The 19,798-nt window shown below is 43.7% G+C and overlaps 2 protein-coding genes across 3 annotated transcripts in view; one reads left to right on the top strand and one right to left on the bottom strand.

Moving 5' to 3' along the window:
* Positions 1-622: 622 nt before the first annotated feature.
* PHOSPHO1 (phosphoethanolamine/phosphocholine phosphatase 1) lies at positions 623-8,889 on the top strand. Its single transcript, XM_086923999.1, has 2 exons — positions 623-1,024; positions 4,947-8,889. The coding sequence occupies exons 1-2, from the start codon at positions 881-883 to the stop codon at positions 5,703-5,705; spliced, it is 903 nt and encodes a 300-aa protein (XP_086780125.1). The 5' UTR covers positions 623-880; the 3' UTR covers positions 5,706-8,889.
* Positions 8,890-11,996: 3,107 nt separating this feature from the next.
* ABI3 (ABI family member 3) overlaps positions 11,997-19,798 on the bottom strand; it is a 356,535-nt gene continuing 348,733 nt past the window's right edge. The window contains exons 8-9 of one of the 2 annotated variants that reach the window (XR_015296055.1): positions 14,835-15,325; positions 11,997-14,697 (exon numbers count right to left, since the gene is read on the bottom strand). Coding sequence is in view for 1 of the 2 variants with exons in the window: in XM_086923998.1 (XP_086780124.1) it covers positions 15,162-15,325 (164 nt within the window). In the remaining variant the exon portion in view is untranslated. Of the gene's footprint in view, positions 15,326-19,798 lie in introns of both variants that reach the window. The other variant, XM_086923998.1, reaches the window with a different exon arrangement.

Raw genomic sequence — 19,798 nt, forward strand, 5'->3', positions numbered from 1 at the left:
GAGTTTAGAGATGAGAGGGATGTGACCATGTGTCTGCATTGGTGAGTCTGCATGATAATTAAATAAGAGCTGTGCTCGTGTAAGCGCAGGGTTAACAGTGCCACCATGTGATTATTACAGGGAAGTGGTATTCCTCCGAGACTGCAGGGTGAGCGGTGTTTACGTATAAGTGCAAGGTAACAGGCATTCATGCAGGCTCAGCAGTACATTTTCAGTGCAGGGTACAGCACATTAAAGCTAGACCTACAAATAAACATTGTCAATCCCTGTTTATTCCTTAGTGACCCCCAAACGTCCTTCACGTTTGACCCCGCTGCCTATCAATCGTCACCACTACGCGTTCTAGATTCTCCAACTGCTACACTTGTTTGTAGTCCGTATTTGTAATATGAAGTTCCTGCTATCTGTGCAAATATAGTGATGTCACCAGGTGGGAAAAGCAGTTTCGCGTCTGTTTCTTAAAAGACAAGCAGAGAAAGATAGATCTGGCAAAAGGCGATGACTTTTTTTCTTTTCACAATAAACAACAGACGGTTATTTGTCATCGCCCCCTCTTCCCCCGCCCATACGAATGGTGCGGTCCTTCTTGTGAGTGGCTGGTCGCCTGACAGTGGGCGGGTCTATTGTTTCCCGTGAGAAGGGGACTCCTGGTTTCCCGAAGCAAGGACGCTCTATTGCCAGTGGGCGATTCCACTCTGTTTCTGCTCTGACGGGGGCACGGGGACGAAATTTCGTGCAGTGGGGGGTGTCCCGATAGATGTGCTCCCGTTGATGTGGCAAGCCGTGCTTTCATTGGCAGACCGGTTTGTGACGTAGCCTGCGGTGGGCTCTGCGGCTCTCTGGCACTGCTTCGGTCTTTAAAGGGCAGAGAGCGGGCAGCATGGATCGACAATCCAATCCGAGACAGGAACAGATAAACGGAAAACAGGAACCCGTCAACTACGACTCCCGCGCCGGCTCCAGGAAGCAGAGTCAGTCGAACCCAGAAGAGAGCCGGAACCATTCAGTGGTCAAAGCAGTAAAGGTGAGTAACCGCGGGGCATTTTGGACATGGATTTTACTTGGAAGTGCGCTGCCCATCCAGGGAGACTTCCCCCCATTAACAAGGAGCAGCAGAATGCCCTCTAAACGACGCACCCCTTTATAGAATGGAGTGGAGCATGTCACTTATATACTGAGGTGGGCCATTCGCCTTGTTATAAATAGGGTGGAGTATTGAACATTCAGAAAGAGGTATGTTGCAGCTCCTGGACTGAGCAGTCTGCTTTAGGGACTAAGGTGCCTTTCTCTCTTATCCACAGTAATGGCCCTCACACTCACTTAAAGACAGATGTGAAAGTTTTTAACCCCATTAAAGACCGTTTTGGATCGCCCTCCATCTTTTAAAATGAAACTGATCACTCCTCTAACTTTGTAGAATGCCCTGCTTTAAAAAGTGGGGGTTCTCCCTTCTCTCCTCGATAAAGACATATCCAACCTCTTCTGGTATATTAACAGATGCCCAAGTGGGACGACACCTCCTCCGGCTCTATATACATTTGGGGTGCTTTGTTGCACAGCTAGTTATCACGTCTGTGTATATGTATATATATATATGTATGTATATATATACGTATATATATATATATATATATATATATATATATATATATATATATATATATACACACATATATATACATATATACATATACATATATATATATATATATATATATATATATATGTGTGTGTGTGTGTGTATACATATATATGTATATATATAAATATATATGTGTGTATATATGTGTATATATATATATATATATATATATATTTATATATCTATATACATTTGGGGTGCACAGCTAGTTATCACGACTGTGTATATGTATATATATATATATATATACATATATATATACATATACACAGACGTGATAACTAGCTGTGCAACAAAGCACCCCAAATGTATATAGATATATAAATATATATATATATATATATATATATATATATACACATATATATTTATATATATACATATATATTTATACACACACGCACATATATATATATATATATATATATATATATATATATATATATATATATATATATATATATATATATATACACAATCGTGGCACATCAACATATTTATCAACTTTATCAACAACCACTGCCTAATCTGGATGAATAAATTTTGGCTAATTTCCAAAAATATAACGGTATTCTCTTTTTTTTTGGTTGTGGTTCGTCTGCCTGCAACTGACCGGTTCCAAACAGCATGTAATTCACTACTAACTCCGGTTGTTTAGGACCACCGGCTTGCGAGGAGGATATTCATAAGCTATATTGCCACATAATTGGAATTGATAATTTAAATTAATTTTGGTTAACCAGAACACACGATCTGTTAGTTTACCTCAACTACACACGTTGGGCACCCTTTTCCTCAAGTTTCTACATGTTGAATTTACATGGCTTTAGTCTGTCTCCTGCTGCTTTGGAAAGATGCTGGGTAGGTTGCAGAACTGTATGAGTGGATCATTGACGGTGCTACTGAAGTGGCCGAGGATAATACAGCTCCCCTCCTAGTAGAGCAAAACTTGCGGTTTGCTTGATTGCATGCAATTCTAGTCTGGAATCAAGTCATCAGATTCTGTGTTCATCCCTTTCTAGGCATGCTCTTACCATGCTTTTTCAGATGCTTGTTTCCGGTCCAGGGAGGTCCTGTACTGGCAGTTCGGGCTGGACTGTTCCCATGAGGAATCAGGGCAAGATTGATTTGCATATGGCTGGGTGTGAACTGGGGTGGCAAAGTGAGCTAAAGAACGATGATGGATTCAACCCAATTCTGCGACTGGGGGGTGAGTGTCTGAAAACTTTCAGCGCTCCGTCCATCATCTCATTGTGTTTGCTTTGCTCACCAAGCTTTGGTCATCTGAGCTAGATGGATGACATGTCTAGGTATGTTTACCTCACTCTTTCCCTTCAGATTAGCTTTGCAGGTAATAACCACAGCAGGGGCGGCCATAGTCATGTGCAAGCTGTGCACCTGCACAGGGCCACCAAACCCCAGGGGCCACCACGCCAATATATATCCTTAATATAATAATCCTCTGAGGATGGATGCATATTTGGTGGTGGCCCCTGGCAGGGATTTGGCAGCCTCCGGCTCTGTTCCACTTCCAAACACCCTGACCCCCCTCTCTTTACTGACCTCCGCGCTCCGCCCCGCCCGAACCCCCTCTTCCGGGGCCCCCTACCTATGCTCCCTGCCCAGCGCCACCATGAGCCTAGAGCCGCCCCTGACCACAGTCACATATCTGGGCAATGATTTTTAAGATCCTTCACAATATGATGCGTGGTGCAAAATAGCTGTGTACATCTACTTTATTCTCCTGTATTTTTACAATATTTCTAATGCCTGTAGAACCTGATACTCCTAACATCCCAGCTCAGACTTGTATGACCGACCACACCTTGGAAGCGCTTTCTCCAGAGTGAGGACAAAAGTCCCAACATGTCAGCAGTTCCTTGTCTGGAGAAAAGGCAGGAAGTCTACTCCACCCAGCTGCACCTCCTTTGGTGGGCGATCACACTATCGACTTCATTCGTTGTGTCAGCACCCACTCTGGTGGGTCCATTCGCTTTACAATGCATCTAACCATAAAGAAGAGCACAGCTCATGCCAGAGGCATCTGAGGGCAGCTGCCAATGAGTAAATTGAACAGTTGCACGGTATACCAATAGAGGCACACCTGCTTTATGTACTCAAACACAACTTCACTTTTTCATTGTTTATATACTTAATACATAGGTGCAGGAATGACATGTGATTTTTCAAACCTTGCGAAGAAAGGTCTCAAAGTACCTGTGGGTAACGTTTTCAGACTGTGGCAGCTCCTCTTTTTCTGAGTGCATGCAGTTCTGTTTGATTTTCCTCCTTTACTGAGTTAGTTGCTTGTGCCTGTTCAGTTGCACTGTGATATCTGTGTGCTGCAAAAACATATTTGCTGGCATAAAAGTCCACATTTTGCTTAAGAGATAGCTGCAGCATTATGGTGAAGATAGTTACTTGACACTGTGCCAATGTCCATTCAAAAATGAATTGAGAAACGGTGTACCACAATAAGTTTTATTTCTTTAGCCTGTGAAGTGCTTGGATAGTGGATACCACCAGAGTGGTTTCAATGTGCTCAACGTCCTACCAGATGGTCAGTGGGCCCGCTCAGCCACTGAAAGATCTCAATGTGACTAGCATCAATTAGTTGGGAAACTCATGGCTGAGAATAGCTAGATTTTCAGAAAACGCTGGCTATGACATGGACTGGGTGGGAGTTAAAGACTGACCGCATATGATATGCATCACCCAGGGCCAACCTGAAGAGCTTGCCCACTTACTGTTTCATACATGAGCTGCAGAGAGCTAGACTCACAAAGACAACTGTAAACCTAAATGAGTATTTTTTTGTTATTCACTAAAACGTTTTCTGGTAGTAGGCTTTTAAAATCTACGCCTCTCACACATGTCGAGAACTACTACTGCAAAATCTAACCTTACACTGGTCAGATTCCACCAGTTAATCTGCTCATGTGTGCTTAGGTCCAACAGTGTAGTTGGTCTGAATTACTTTTATTCCACAGGGTAAATACATATCCCTATAGAGGAATGCCATCCCTGCATATCCCATAACATTTTGGGGTGATCCCTTCTCCATTCCCTCCCTACAAACACTTTTTTGCCATTTTTTTGTTGTGCACTGTAGGGTCTTTTTGAATTTTTCAAACATTCTCTTTCCTTCATTTTCTTGCAAATTTCTGATCCGGCGAATTCATATTTCCATTTTAACAGTAGAGATCAATTGCAAAATGTTTGAAAATAGGCGCCAGTATCATTAGCTATAGACTAAACTGCTTTCTTATCACTTAACTAATCCCTTTTCATGCTTCCTTTGCAGGAGTCGAACATGGGTGCAGCCTCAACCCGGAAGTATCTGTTGACCTTCGACTTTGATGAGACTATTGTTAATGAGAACAGCGATGACTCTATCATCCGTGTAGCTCCTTCGCAGGAGCTTCCAGAGTCACTGCGCCAGACCTTACAAGAGGGATTCTACAACCAGTACATGAAGCGAGTGTTTGAGTATTTTGGTGAGAAAGGAGTTCGAAAGCAAGATTACTTAAAAGTATATGAGAAGATCCCCTTTTCTCCGGGTATGCTCGACCTATTTGGGTTCCTATCCAAGAACAAGGAGCAATTTGAGATCATCCTCATTTCTGACGCCAACATGTTCGGCATAGAGGGCTTTCTACGTTCTACGGGTTACCTCTCCCTTTTCCGCAAGATCTTCAGTAATCCAACATACTTTGACAATCGGGGCTACTTGACTTTGGAACCCTATCACTCCCATAACTGCACTCAGTGCCCTGCCAACATGTGCAAACGAAAGATCTTGTCGGAGTATCTGACTCAAAGGTCCCAAGAAGGGATTAAGTTTGAGAAGCTCTTTTATGTCGGTGATGGGGCCAATGATTTCTGTCCATCAGTTGTCTTGACATCAACAGATGTTGCATTTCCACGGAAGAATTACCCCATGCACCGGATGATTCAGAAAATGGAAGAGACGCAGCCAGGAGTGTATCAGGCCAAGGTGGTGCCCTGGGACTCAGCTGGTGTCATTCTCCAGCATCTTCAGGGGCAACTCAAACAAGCATAAGGAATTGGCATTCGTGACTAGTGTTTTAAACCTCTTCCTTTCTCTGAAATCTGATGCTGAGGTTCCACAGAACCAGAGGAGCTTCATTTTAAGACGCGGAGTTGGGTTTTACCTTTACTGATCATCTCAACTATATCTTAGGAATGTTGACTTTTGAGCGATGACTTAGGCCTTTCTCTGTGCGCCTTATTCATTCTTTGTTCTTACCTCTAGTATTAACCTATTTTTTAAGTGAGTACCTCAGTCTGTAGGCGAAGAAGACAAGGTGTGTTGTCTATTCCTGCAGCACTCTGACGATGTCTGCAAAAGAGTTGACCTGCTTCCACCATAAACTGGGCTCATGTGAGCCACTCAAAGGGTTCTCTTGTATTGGGCTTCCACTACCTCCTTCGCAAGAGTAATTGTTCAGTGTTGCTCGATAAACAAAACTGCTCAGCCAGCATGGCACCCAACAAGAGGGGCTAATAAACCTCTGCACAATGTAGCCATTGTCAAGGTCTCTGTAACCCAACTTTCCTACGTCCATATCCCCTTCTAATGACGGTGTAGCGGGCAGGATTAGTCTCATGGGTGCTGTGTTCTGCCATGTTGATCACTCCCTCTGATTGGATAGTAAAACTGTTTTATAGCTTCTGAGTGGAACCATCAAATGTTCTCTCTGCTTTAGCGACTTCATTGGCTTCAATAGTCAATATTTCAGAAACATTATCTGGCTATATAGACTACTCCCCATGTAAAGTTTAGCCTTGTAGCATTCCTCCGATCTTAATCGGCTGATGTTAGACAAATGAATTTGGTGCGCTATCCTTCCATATGGTATCACATGCACACCCTCTACCCCTAACCCCCATCTTATTTATCTTAGGAATCCTTTATCAGTTGACTTGGATAATACCCATCGATTTTGTTTGGCTGAAAGCTATGTGGGCTTGAGCACGCTTTTGCTCTGCTTATCAGCACCAGCGGCTCTAACTGATTAGAAAAACTTTGATTTGTTCCAGTTCCTTTTTTTAGAAGCCCTACAATTTCTATTTTTATGTATGTGAGTTATCTCTGGTAGAATTCTAGGTCCTCCCACTCACTTTCATACTTTGTGAATGCTGCAAGGCTTTTTGGCCGCTGTGACTTAGTGGTAGGAGCTTAAGGACAAAATAAAGAATATTCTCCCTGATGTCTTAACCAATTTATGTCCATAGTCCAAACGTTGATTCTTGTTGCCTTGAGTGGTTTGCCTTGTAGTCCCCCTAACCTGACTTGTCTTTAAGCTGCCCATTCCACTCCTAGATCATCTACCCTCTGCTTCCCTCTACGCCTTGTGCTGTCACAGGCTTCTGTATCGTTGCCTGCAGAGAGGACCTTTAATAGGAATGAATGTTTTCTCCCGGAGAAGCCCTCAAACGTAAATATATTGTGTCTTCTAGATACCCAGGCGGATGTATTAAAGTCTACCTGTTTATTGAATTGATTTGTGTCTGAAGCAGGGTGGATTAGGTTTAGTCTACCAGAGGTGAGGGATGTTTGGATCTGTGGAAGGTGACCCTGGGTCCAGATCCTCTGAAGGTTTTCTTCTGGTATCTCCCTCAAACGCAGATCTAAAGCGAGCCAGACTCAGGCATAACGAAAGGGGCGATCTCTAGTGCAGAACATAAAAGGTACTCATTTTGCAACATTTTTATTACCAGCTATTAGGGGGATATTCCTCAGGCACTGACCATTTCCTTTTTCCTTGGCCCTGCACATCAGTCTTTGACTGACCGCTTGCCCTGTTGCCATCAAAATACCACAGTGACGTCCGTGTGGCCTAGACAGGCAATGAAAAACCGGGCTATGGGTGAATGATACATGGAGAGAAATTGTCTTTGTCTTCTGGACACAGAGAGAAGGAAAGTCTGAAAACTGAATTTCGATGGGCGGTGCATTTTCAAAACATACTCCTAAGTGAACCCCAATCTGCATAGGCGAGTGTTTAAAAACTGGTCATGCATTATTATATGAATAACAAGAAATACATATGTTGTATAACCTTATTAATATTATATTAACATCAGTATTTAAATATCATGTTTGTTTTAAATGTATGAAGAGCATTACACGCCAAGTCACTTCACGAAGATATGCACATTGATCTGGGCTCTCCCCCTCTGCACACCCTAATAGCTTAATATTCACACCCATAACACCAGGATAGTATATATAATATATAATTCATATAGGGGTGACTAGTAACGGTCACTTCAGATAGAGATGCATACATATATGTATATACCGGTGTGACTGTCTATCTACTTGTTTATTTGTCTGTTTGTCTATATACATTGCACATTTAGGTGCTTTTACTGCACACAATGTAGTGGTCTAAGACCAATATTTCAGTGGCATCTGTGTTATATGGCAAAATATTCATCATACCACGCTGACCAGCTTTACCGTTGCCAGGGCCACTAGAATTATTCAATGGAAGAACGGCTAGGTTAAATTATGCAACAAGAAAAGGAAAATTATGCAATAATAAGTGAAACATTGTATGGGACTATTATGTTGATCTAAATGAGCTAAAATACCTTTTGTGAATTCTGCCACTTATTTGGAAAATTATGCGTCAGATTATGGTAAATCCATAATTATGCGGTAAAAGTCGCTGCCAGAGAATCGCATATTTCCACTGGCCCTGATCATTGTCCATTATCTCAACAAGCATGCATTCTGGAAAGGTGGAGAAAGCTTGATTATTCTAACTGAAGCTGTCCCCATCCATGGTTAGCTGTCACTTTGAAGAGCACAGCTTCAACAGTCTCTACCTGTTCCAGACAGAATGTGTTTTTTCGCAATGCAAAGGTGTTTTTTTTCTCTAAAGTTCTACACTGTTCTCTTCCTTTTACTGCAGGCAACCACATGGTATAATGCAGTTCTTTACTTACTATTGCATCTCACAGAAAACAAATCCTAATGACACAATTGCAATCAGGGCCCATTGTTGGCAGCAACTTCCAGGTCTGATTTATAGAGCAAGTGAGTGTTTTTTAAGCAAGAATATATTTTTTCCTGTTTATTTTATTAACTACAAAGTTACATAATTTTTTCTTCTTACTGCACTCAAACAGTCCAGTCCAGTATATTGCATATTGTTTTCAATAACCTCTTCCGGTTTTAAATAAAACATTGCTTTGTGCTAATTGCACCAAAATCAATGTGTATAGTGACTAGAGTAATGGATAACTAAAGTAATGTGTACCTATATTGCCTCTCGGGATCCTGGTGACACTTATAAACCACTTGGCTTTCGGCCTTATTGCTAATGATGTTACCAGAACACCTCTATAGAAGTATAGGCCCATCTTATACTGTTAACCTTTATGTATCCTATATATAGATTATATTTGTGTGTGTGCTTAGCCTCGATACCAAATGTACCCTGGATTCTCCATCAGTGACAAAGCGATGCTGGCACACACCCAGGATTTTTATCTATAATGCAGTGTTTATTCTGTTTCCAAAATCCGAATTACGCTTGATGGGTTGCGGCAAATTGTGAGCAAGGGTACTGTGAGCTGAAACGTGTCAAGTGCTAAAGTGGATTTTGGAACCTGCATTATTACAAATCTTGGAAGTTTGCGGGCATCTCAATCTCACTGTAGAAGGATGAGCTAGTGAGCCCACACATGTGTGTGTATGTATATATATATATATATATATATATATATATATATATATATATATATATATATTTATACACACATACACACACACACAATCCTGCATACCTGCATACATGGGGGCCTATTACGATGGCAGTCGGAAAAGCCTCCGACTATCGTCAGCTTCATTTCTGACTGACTGATAATGATGCAGCTAGTTGGAATTTTAACCGGTGGGTCATTCTGGCTGGCTTCCGACGGGCTCGGAACAGGCTCGCAATCCCAAAGGGCATGCCTTACCGCCCTTGGGATTATGATGCACGGTTTCGGGTATGGTTTCCATGCCGGCCTGTCGGACATGGAAACTATGTCAGAAAGCATGTTTGGGGGCCCCCTTTGTGCGCAGCCTCCGGTTAATGGCCGATTGGGTGCCCCCTTGTTGATCCCTGCACCCTGTGGCAGTGCCCCTTAGGTGTCTGCCACTGATTACAGGTATGAACAGCGCCTCCCATTTCCCTATGAGAGCATGTATTACAGACGGTTTGCGGCTGTAATGCATGCTTCCATAGGGAAATGTAGGAATGCAACCGAACAGTGTTCTGTCGCATCCTAATTAGGTGGTCGAGACTGCCGACTGGTGGTCGGTCACCCGATATTGTAATCGGCCCCATGGTGTTGAACTGCCCATTTGAACACATATTGAGGTGGTGTTAAGTTGCACCGATGTGGTTTATTTTGCATTTGAACACATTGGGTTCCCTGATTGCACTAAGGGGAGTTGTAATTTACTATGTGAAACAAATTATATATTGTACATTTTCTTTCGCTTTTGACAAACAAGCATGGTGAGGGAATAATAGGTCCTCCAATGAGGGTTTTGCATTAAGTATGTTGACCTAGTTTGATACATTATGATGTACTAGCTATTTGAAGTGCCTCTTACATGAAAATACAATGCTGTACATCATCATAAGCAAATTGTTTATGTCAAGCCCTTCATGGAGATAAGCCACAGCAATGCTATGGTCTGCGCACCTGTTACCCACTAATTCAGCATAAGTCACTGAGCTAGAGGCTTGCTACCAAGGCTTCTGGGTCTGAGTCGGGACTTCCTCTGATGACACTTAATCAGTCCACCCACTTGAGTGACTCGTGACGGGCGGGATGATTACATGGAAACTTTATTTTCCTGGTGTCTCCTTGTTCCGTGTTTAGAGCTGAAGGCTGATATCCGGACAGGAGGTGGCTCGAAGCGAGGAGCCCCAGCACCTGAAACTAAACGTTTGCGCGAAGGCGACTGTCAAATTTTGTAATAATTACGCCAGTGTATCTATATTTTTTATTAGAGGGGCAGCCGGCATGGCGAGTGGGTGGGGGGGCTTGCGGACTGCTTTTTAAAAAACCAAAAAAAAAACAACTTACCTTGCCTTAGCCGGGTCCCGCGTCTTCTCTCCTGCTCGCCTTTGTCCAAATCCAGGTCAGAAAAGGAAGCAGGCAGACAAGCTCCCACCCGTAAGCCAATCACAACGCTCAAGTGGAGCGTTTTGATTGGTCTAAGCACTGTGACACGGCGCTCAGCCCGGGGCTGTAGGGGTGCGCATGTTCTCCATGGTGGCTGTAATGCAAACTGCATGGAGAACAGGGGAGTGCGCATGACTGTTTGGGGCAGCCTGAGAGGGCCGACCAAACAGTCGTTGCGCACAGGAGTGTCTGCCACTCCTCCCCTGCAGCTCCGCCTGCCCCTCATGCACTTCCGCAGCAGGAGGAAAAAAGAGAATGATAATAACATTCCATTATTTTCATTTGATCTTCTCCTTTCTTTGCTGCTCCTGGCAGTGGGGTGACACTCCCCCGCCTTAGCGGGGGTGCCGCCACTGTTTTATTAGCTCTTGAACCCCTGTAGTGAGCAGATATTCTGTACTGCAGATGACTGTGCATTTGAAGAGGTGTACATATTCCTGAATAGCTGTAAAGTGTATCTGAGTGCTTAAGGGGCTCGTGCCCGGGGATTTAAAAGTGCACAGGAGACACCCATAACTGCAAAGAGAGCGTGCTGCCATGCTTTGAGGGTCACAGTTTCTGCTTTGTCAGGGAGCAGAAGGATGCCTTTCTGTTTGTTATCTATTTCAGCGGGGTAATGTAAGCATTTGTCTAGTGTCCTTATACACGCTGCTTCCCCACCAGAGGTGGACTGGCCCACGTTGCTCCCCCCACAGAAGGTTGACTGGCCCATACTGCTCCCACCACCGGAGGTGGACTGACCCACGCTGTTCCCCCCACCAGGGGTGCTCTGGACTGGTATGAACTGCCTGTATCCCAAGAATCTTCCCATAAAAGCTCGCAAGTCAGCTGTAGGTGAAGACCCCTGGGTTTTCACGAGCTATGGTTTGGTGCGTCCAAAGTGTGATCTACTCTTTGCTCATATCTTGGGTGTCAGATGAGTCGATGTGGTATGATTGCCACTGTTGTGCCTAATGACATGAATGCGACTGGGCTAATGGCAACATGAGTACCCCCTACCCTCCACGCCTCTGTAGAATCTTCTGAATGAACAGTATTGAACGGGAACTTCAGAGCCAATTGTTGTTTTAAATATTCTCAGAAGGAACATAAAGCCATTAATTGTTTTTTTAAAAATTAAATTGTAAGTGAAATCCAAAATTATTGCTATTTATTGAAAAACGCACACTATTTAGTCCGCATGATTCATTTTAGCTATTAAATACACTTTTTCAAAATAATAAACTATGCTATTATCAAAATCCCATGGTGACAATGTGTTCATTTTATTCTTCGGTGGATAACAGCAAACATACTGAGTTGTGTACATGTTTGTTTAGATTGTCCATGAGCTGTTGTAGGCTGTGTGTCATGTTCATGTTAGGCCTTAGTTATTCAGATGCGGACCATTTTAAATGTAGATGTGGGAGTAAGGCCATATCTAGGTGAAAGCCATGTGTATATGTTTGCCTATACACGTAGATATTGATTACAGTTAAGATTTATATCTATACATTATCTAAGTGCAGGATGTGATGGTGTGTACCATGCAGTGCATGCCGTGCTAACATGTTAAGCAATCCATATGTAAACATGTATATATGTACGTCTGTACCATATGTTGGAATGCATCATGTAGAGATGTATTGCACGCTATTTGTAGGTGTTTACCATGTGGAGGTATTTATGTATGCCACATATTGGTATATCCATGTTCAGGTGTAGGTACAGGTCGCTTGTATGGCGCATATGCCCTGTATGTCATTCCATGTGTATAGAATGTAAATATATAGGTGTATTTTATTTATTTATGAGTTTTGTATAGTGCCTGAATCACCCCTGCAGGGGTATCTCTGCGCGGCGGAAATGCAGGAGTAAGCTGACACAAAAACGTCTAAAACATAACAGTTTTAAGAAGCCTTCTGCATTGGAGATGATCCGGACAATGCCTCAGCGGAGTGGGAAGCTGATTCCAATACAGAGGAGCGAGTGACTTCTTAACACAGGGTACCACGAGGAGGGATTTTGTTCCCGAGCGTATATCCCTACTGGGGGTGTAATGATTGAATTTCTCGGCGAAGTAGGCAGGGCCCATGCCATACACCGCATTATGGACGGTGCAGCAGATTTTAAACTTAATGCGTTTACGCACCGGGAGCCAGTGAAGCTGTTGGAGAAGAGGAAGAGAGGTGGTTCTTGAGGGGACATTTAGGACCAGACTTGCCGCGGTATTCTGGACTACCTGCAGGCGGCCCAACGAAGACTCATTAGCTGATACCAGCAGAGCATTGCAGTAATCCAGTCTGCTTAGTACCAAAGCCTGGATAAGGGTTTTCTGTGTAGGGACGTAAGGGAAGACTCGCCTCAACGAACTGAGCACCTGGAACCAGGTACAGTCAGTGTGGGTCACATGTTCCTTCATAGTCAGTGCCTGATCTAGGCGTACACCTAGATTTTTTACGACAGTCTTATGCGCAGAGGGGTCACCGAGATCCACTGGCCACCAGTCCGGTGACCACATCAGCGGAGCCTCTCGAAAGAGCATGATCTCGGTCTTCCCTACGTTGAGTTGGAGGAAGTTACTCCTCATCCAATTTGATATTGCTATCATGCCTGAGGAAAAGGTGTATTGGGCAGAGAGGGTAGATTTATTGAATGAGAAGATGAGCTGCGAATTGTCAGCATATGAGATTGGAGTAAACCCGGAAGACCTCAATAGGTTGGCTAAGAGGGCGACATAGATATTAAACAACGTGGGGCTTAGACATGAGCCCTGAGGCACTACCTTGGTCAATTCCATTGTTTTGGACCTATATGGCCCAAGGTTAACAGTCTGAGAGCGGTTGGAGAGAAAGCTTGTCATTCACCGCAGGGTTAATCCTCCAATTCCGATTTCCTCCAGCCTCCTGAGCAAAATCTGGTGGTCGACCGTGTCAAATGCGGCCAAGAGATCTAACAGCACAAGAAGTGTAGGTTGGCCACTATCTAAGGCCAACCTGATGTTATCTGTGACAGCCAGCAGGGCTGTCTCCCTGCTGTATTTAGGCCTAAAGCCTGATTGCGAAGAGTCAAGGCTCCCGGAGAATTCGACATAGTCTGACAGATGTTTATTGCTGTATTTTTCCTGAAATTTGCTCAGGAGAGGCAGTAAGGAAATAGGCCGTAGATTGGAGAGAACTTTTATGTGAAGGTGTAGATTATCATAATTCTCTATCATATCATGTCATATTGAATCTCTTATCATAGATCTGTATTGCATAGCATCTCTAGGTGTGTACCATGTGCAGTTGTTGCATCCCATGTATAGTGTATACCATGTTCTGGTTTTGTATGGCATTCCATGTGGACATATGTGTGTGCATCTCATGTGAAGGTGTAGGTCAGAATCCTCGATGGTATCACATCATCAAGTGAAACCCTCAAATGAAAGATGCAGTAGAGGTGAAAGATTATTATATATCCTTAGTTGAAATATCATAATACAAGGGACACAGGTGTGAATTTTCTTCAATAGGAAGGTCCCATAGCATTAGCAGGTACTCAGCTCAATAGCTACCTGAGGGGCGGGAGGTGGGGGATACAGGTACATCATAGGGTCTGGAGAAATACTCAGCCAGAGTGTCTTTATACCAGATAAGGATATTTTACAAGCAGTTATCAGAGGGTTCTGTAGTGCTGCTGGTTTCAATGTAAGAGAACCTCAGTGGAAAGGTACAATAGAAGTGGGCAGGTCTCCAGCTGGGGGCACGGGTACAGATGATACATACTCAGTAGGAGGATCAAATAGAAGTGAGAGGCCCTCAGCAGAAGGGCACATTAATGGTCAAAACACCACAGTAATGAAATGAAAAATTGCACTAATATAGCGCTTAACTACCCGGAGGCCTCGCAGTGCTTTTGACTGAATTACTGTGGCGGGCTTCAGGGTGTATCAACACGCTTTTGCGAACAGATGGGTTTTCAGAGCCTTTCTGAAGGACATCCTGTAAGGTACCAGTAGGGGTGAATGGTTCTCATTAGAAGGCTTTCAGGATGGCTGGTGTGTGTTCAACGGGAGGATCCCAAACAGGCCATAGGTCCTCAGCAGGATGGTCCAGAATTGGTGAGAGGTCGGGGCCAGTTCCAAGGAAGACGGTCCAGTAAGTCAATGGTCCTCAGCAGGAAAGTGATCCAGTTCAGTTGAGAGTCCCTCAGTAGAACGGTTCAATATGGGTGAAAAACCATCAGTAGGTGTTTTAAAAAGACCTAAGCAGTGCTAAGCAGGCGAGTTAAATTGAGGTGACTGGTTCTCACCAGGATAGCTGAAGGCTAATGAAAAATGTCAACAAGATGATCCCACGTAGTTGCCTGGAAAGTACCCGGAGAATCCATTTGCTACTCCTTGGTACCAGCCGTCAGTATCCTTGGCTGTTACGTAGATCACTTCGCCCTCAGAGAATGAAATCTCATCCTCCTTCTGCCTGGTGTAGGTGTAAATTGCGATCACTGAAAGAAAGACAAAGCAGGAATCAGTATGAGTGTACCAGTCTAGCATATGCAAGCGCTTGCACATTACATCAATGTGTAAAGGCATGTAAATGACCCACTCGAGTCGGCTCGAAATATTGACAAAAGGTAATCCATGTGACAAGTATTGTAAGTGTCTCTAGTAACACAGAAGCCAGATACTACTTACTGCAAGCTTACTGAATTGCCAAGTACCTCCTTTTTAGATTTGGATTTCGGGAGTAGCAAGGTTGAACAGTCAAGGTATACTCTCCAAGAGTGGGGTTGGGTTGAATGTTTATTTTAGAGAGCAGATTAATCACTTAAGATTTACATAATGCCCATGTAGTGTTATGCTTTTAAAAACAATATATGACTATTTTTTTTTAGTAAAAACACCTTTTTACTTCCAGAAGTTGTAAGGCACTTGTACATGTCCTCAGTCATGGTTAGTATATGCATTTGAGGGTACTATATACATTCTTGGTAAATATACAGTTACAATTCAAGATTATTTCTAAAGCTAAAGCTCAGCATCTGATTTAAATGAGTATAGGCTCACATGTTGTTCTCATGAACTTGGAGGAGCACACACAGCATCATTTGGCAGTCTGTTAAATGGAGCTGGCTCTGTTCAAGTACCCTAATATGCCAAGTAGCTTCCTGTCTCTTTTGCATCCTATTGTTGCAGTTTGCAACATCTGATGGATCACATGCTCTTACGATTTCGTCCTATGCTGTGGTAAGACTGGCTCTCCCATAGAAGAGCACAGGGTTACATTATAACTCACTAGAATGCATAACTTCACTTTGTGAATAGCTAGAAAAAACTATTCAAGAACAAATGTAAATAGAAATTTAAAATGCAACTTAATGGTCAAGTCAGATTTTGTATTACTGTTTTGAAAATGGCTCTTTTAGAAAGTTTGAATGATCAAAAGGAGCTAGCTACTTTGATTATGTATGTGTTATATGTGTCTGTATAGGAAAACCTATTTGTTTTTATGAAGGCCCTCACCCACCAACCTAGTTGGTGGCATGCTTCATCATCGGCCCCACCCGAGGCACCGGGTATGCCTCAGGTGTGTCCCGGCGCCTGATTACAGCGGAGTAGGTTTTGTTAAGTGAGTGTGCAGTGAAGGTGTTTGAGTGGGGTTTTAAAATGCTGTCCCAGAGGCCCTAAAAGGTTACTTTATTAGTGGGCCCTAGGCAGGGTTAAAAACAAGGCATTGGGGCGTGGTTGGAGAGACTTATGGTCTCCCACATCCAGTGTGGTCGACTAGTTTCAGCCAGGCCTTTTTGTTTAACTGGCTTTCGTCAGGACCTATGTGTGAGGGGGTGGAACAAGGGACTTACGTGTTGTCAGTGCTTTTGTGTGAAGCACACGCTAAGGTGCTCTAATTGTAAGAGGAGGTTTTCCTCTCAGTTTGTACCTGTTAAAAAAGGGACGGGACAAACACATAAACACATAATATTTGTAACACGTTGCTTTAGAGGCACACAATGGGTGATGGTAAATCCTGGTGCCTAATACATGAGCAAGTCAATCGACAGTGAGTTGCGGAAGTGTCGGATTGTGTGGCAAAGGCCGGATAGTAATACTATGCGTTAGAGGTGCTAGTACCTGCAGGCGAAGAAAGCAAATGCTATGGTAACCAAGGAAAAAGGCATTTCCTATTAAAAAATGAGAGCTTACTTCCTAACTTCAAAGGACAAACTCCTTGAGTCTCTGGCGGGGATCCGAGACTCCTATGCACTCTGGGGGGTATAGAGGGAGAGAAGATTGCGTGAGCAGTTAAGGAGAAAAAAGGTCGCTGCCAGCGGTAAGGAAAGCACACTCAGGAGTAGCCGATGGCTGCATCCTGGTGGCGGTACCGTGAGCAAACTTAGACTCCCCCACTATCTTGGCGATGTCTCCATATCCTCTGAATCACCTGTTGTGTCCGGCCAGGAGCTCCGTAGATGTGGGATCCGTGAGCCGGCGGGATTTAAGTACAGAGTAAGCACCACAGCTGGCGCTCGTTCGTTCGGGGTGTGGCTCCCATGCGAGTAGCGTCAGAGAGTAGCGTCTGTGAAAGCAAGAAAGATAAACACAGAAGGCATACTCGTGCTACCTGCGTTCTATGTCTGTGATTGCTAAAAGGAGGTATTGCAAAGAACCAAACGAACAAAAAAGCAAAATATATATTAGCGTGGTGTCACTGATGAGACACTGTGGTGATGCTGTCATCAGAAGGAGGTTTTCATTATACCGGATCGTGACGTATACTAACTAATGGCCATTTGGAAATTGAGAGCGACTGTGGGATAGTACTGCCCAGTGGCTGTATAATAAATGTGGCAGTAAACTATATTACATGAAATGAAGAGGAGTGTCTACGGGATAGTACTGCCCAGTGCCTGTTAATAAATGTGGCAGCAAACTGTGTTACTTGGAGACCTGGTATACCCATAGAACATGTGCTACCCGGGTTTCTTTTGTGGGGCTGCCAGGGCTTGTTTGAGCATGTGGTAGCACTGGCAGCTCAGGCTGGAGAGGTGCTGTCGCTCGGCTAGTGTGGCAGTTGGCTCTGTAGCGCAGTGGTATGTCACTAGTAGCACAGGTGGCTGTGTGCCGTGCATGTGACTATTGAGGTGATCTAGCGGTATATGGGATGTGTGGTAGAGCTAGCTGGGGATTGCAATTGGACATGATCTAGTGGTTATGTGCAAGTCCTGCAGAGGTAATTGTATTCAAAGAGGGTCAGCGACATCGGGTGGGGCCCGATGATGAAGCATGCCACCAACTAGGTTGGTGGGTGAGGGCCTTCATAAAAACCAATCGGTTTTCCGATACAAACACATATAATATGTACATTATCAAAGTAGCTAGCTCCTTTTGAGCATTACATATCCCTCGGGGAAGCAAACATCTTTTAGAAAGTTCACATAACAAGATGATAGACGGAGTGCTGAAACTTTTCAGACACTCACACCTAGTCACAGATCTTGGTTGAATCTATCATCATTCTTCAGCTCACTTCACCACCCCCGTTCAGATCCAGGCTTATGCAAATCAGTCTTCACACTGTTACTCAATAGTCCAGCTTGAACTGCCAAGCCAGGTCTTCCCTAGACCAAAAACAAGCATCCTGGGACGGGTTTCGGGGTAACACCCCCTCATCAGCCAGGCTACCTTGAATCAAGTGGCGCAGCGAATAAGAAACCCACTTCTGGGCATGCCCTTCCACCAAGAGAACTCAGCGAGTGCCACAAAATTGAAATAAGTACTTACTCTGACATATACTTACTCCAAATGTTTATCTCCTTCTTCCTACTCAATTCAAATTACTTTTAATTACTGCTCTTACTCCTATGGCTACTTCTGGAGAGTTATCATTTTCCTGCCAGAGCCAAATGAATTAATTAAATAACTTATTTAAGGTTTTGTATAGCGCGAACATGACCCAGGTGGGTATCAGAGTGCTTTACACACGGAAAGCAACAAGGGGAGAAAAATCAGGATAACAGTGGGACAATATACAACAGGGGCAGGATGAAATTAAGGTGGACATAGGAGGCAGGTTGGGTGAGATCGACAAGTAGGGCAATATACATCAAGATCAAAGAAGACGGTATGACAGGCGACAATGGGTCGCAACAAATTAAATGTACACAGTAAGTTAGAGGCAAGAGGAGCGCAGTTCAACGCATTGTTCATTAGTAGAGCTTTAACTTCCATTTTGAAGGCAAGTGTTTAGGGAAACAGTCTTGTTTCTACTGGAAAGGAGTTCCAGATTCTCTGAGCGATGCCAGAGAATGTACGATTGTAGATTTTAAGCTTATTAAATTTCTTAGGATTGAGCAGCAGTTTGCTGGTGCTCCTTGTGGACCTGGAGCCACCAGAAAGTTCCAGCTTGTTTATTAGGTAGAGTGGGGTGTTGAATTGTAGTGCTCTATGCGTCATACAAGAGCTCTTTAGTTGGATCCTTGCTTCAAAGGGAAGCCAATTGAGCAATTTCAGGTCCGGCTAAATGTGGTTGGACTTCTTAGATCCCGTGATGAGTATAGTAGCAGCATTCAGAGATGCTCTAATAGGGGCTAAACTGAGTTTCGGCAGTCCGCAAAGAGTCGCACTGCCTTATTCTAGTCTAGAGATGACACGTGCTTGCACCACCACTTTAAAGTCATCATGGGGAAGATAGGGTTTGACTTTTGTTAGGATGCAAAGTTGGAAGTTCGCTCCTTTGGTCAATAATCTGATGTGGTCTCGCATGTTAAGGCTTTTGTCTATCTCAACTCCCAGTGATTTAGTGGAGTCAATGATGTGTGGTGTGCAGTTGAGGGTGGTGCCTTTCTGCCAATATTCCGTTTCACCTAACTGGTAATTGCTCTCCCATAGTGAGCTGTTTATTGCTCCCAGACAGTGAACAAAGGGCTTCAATGTGGGGAGGAATTTTTCTCCAAGAGCAGGATGGCCAGTCCCTTCCGGAG

The sequence above is a fragment of the Lissotriton vulgaris genome, chromosome 5 (genome assembly GCF_964263255.1).
Source record: "Lissotriton vulgaris chromosome 5, aLisVul1.2, whole genome shotgun sequence".
Classification (NCBI taxonomy): domain Eukaryota; kingdom Metazoa; phylum Chordata; class Amphibia; order Caudata; family Salamandridae; genus Lissotriton; species Lissotriton vulgaris.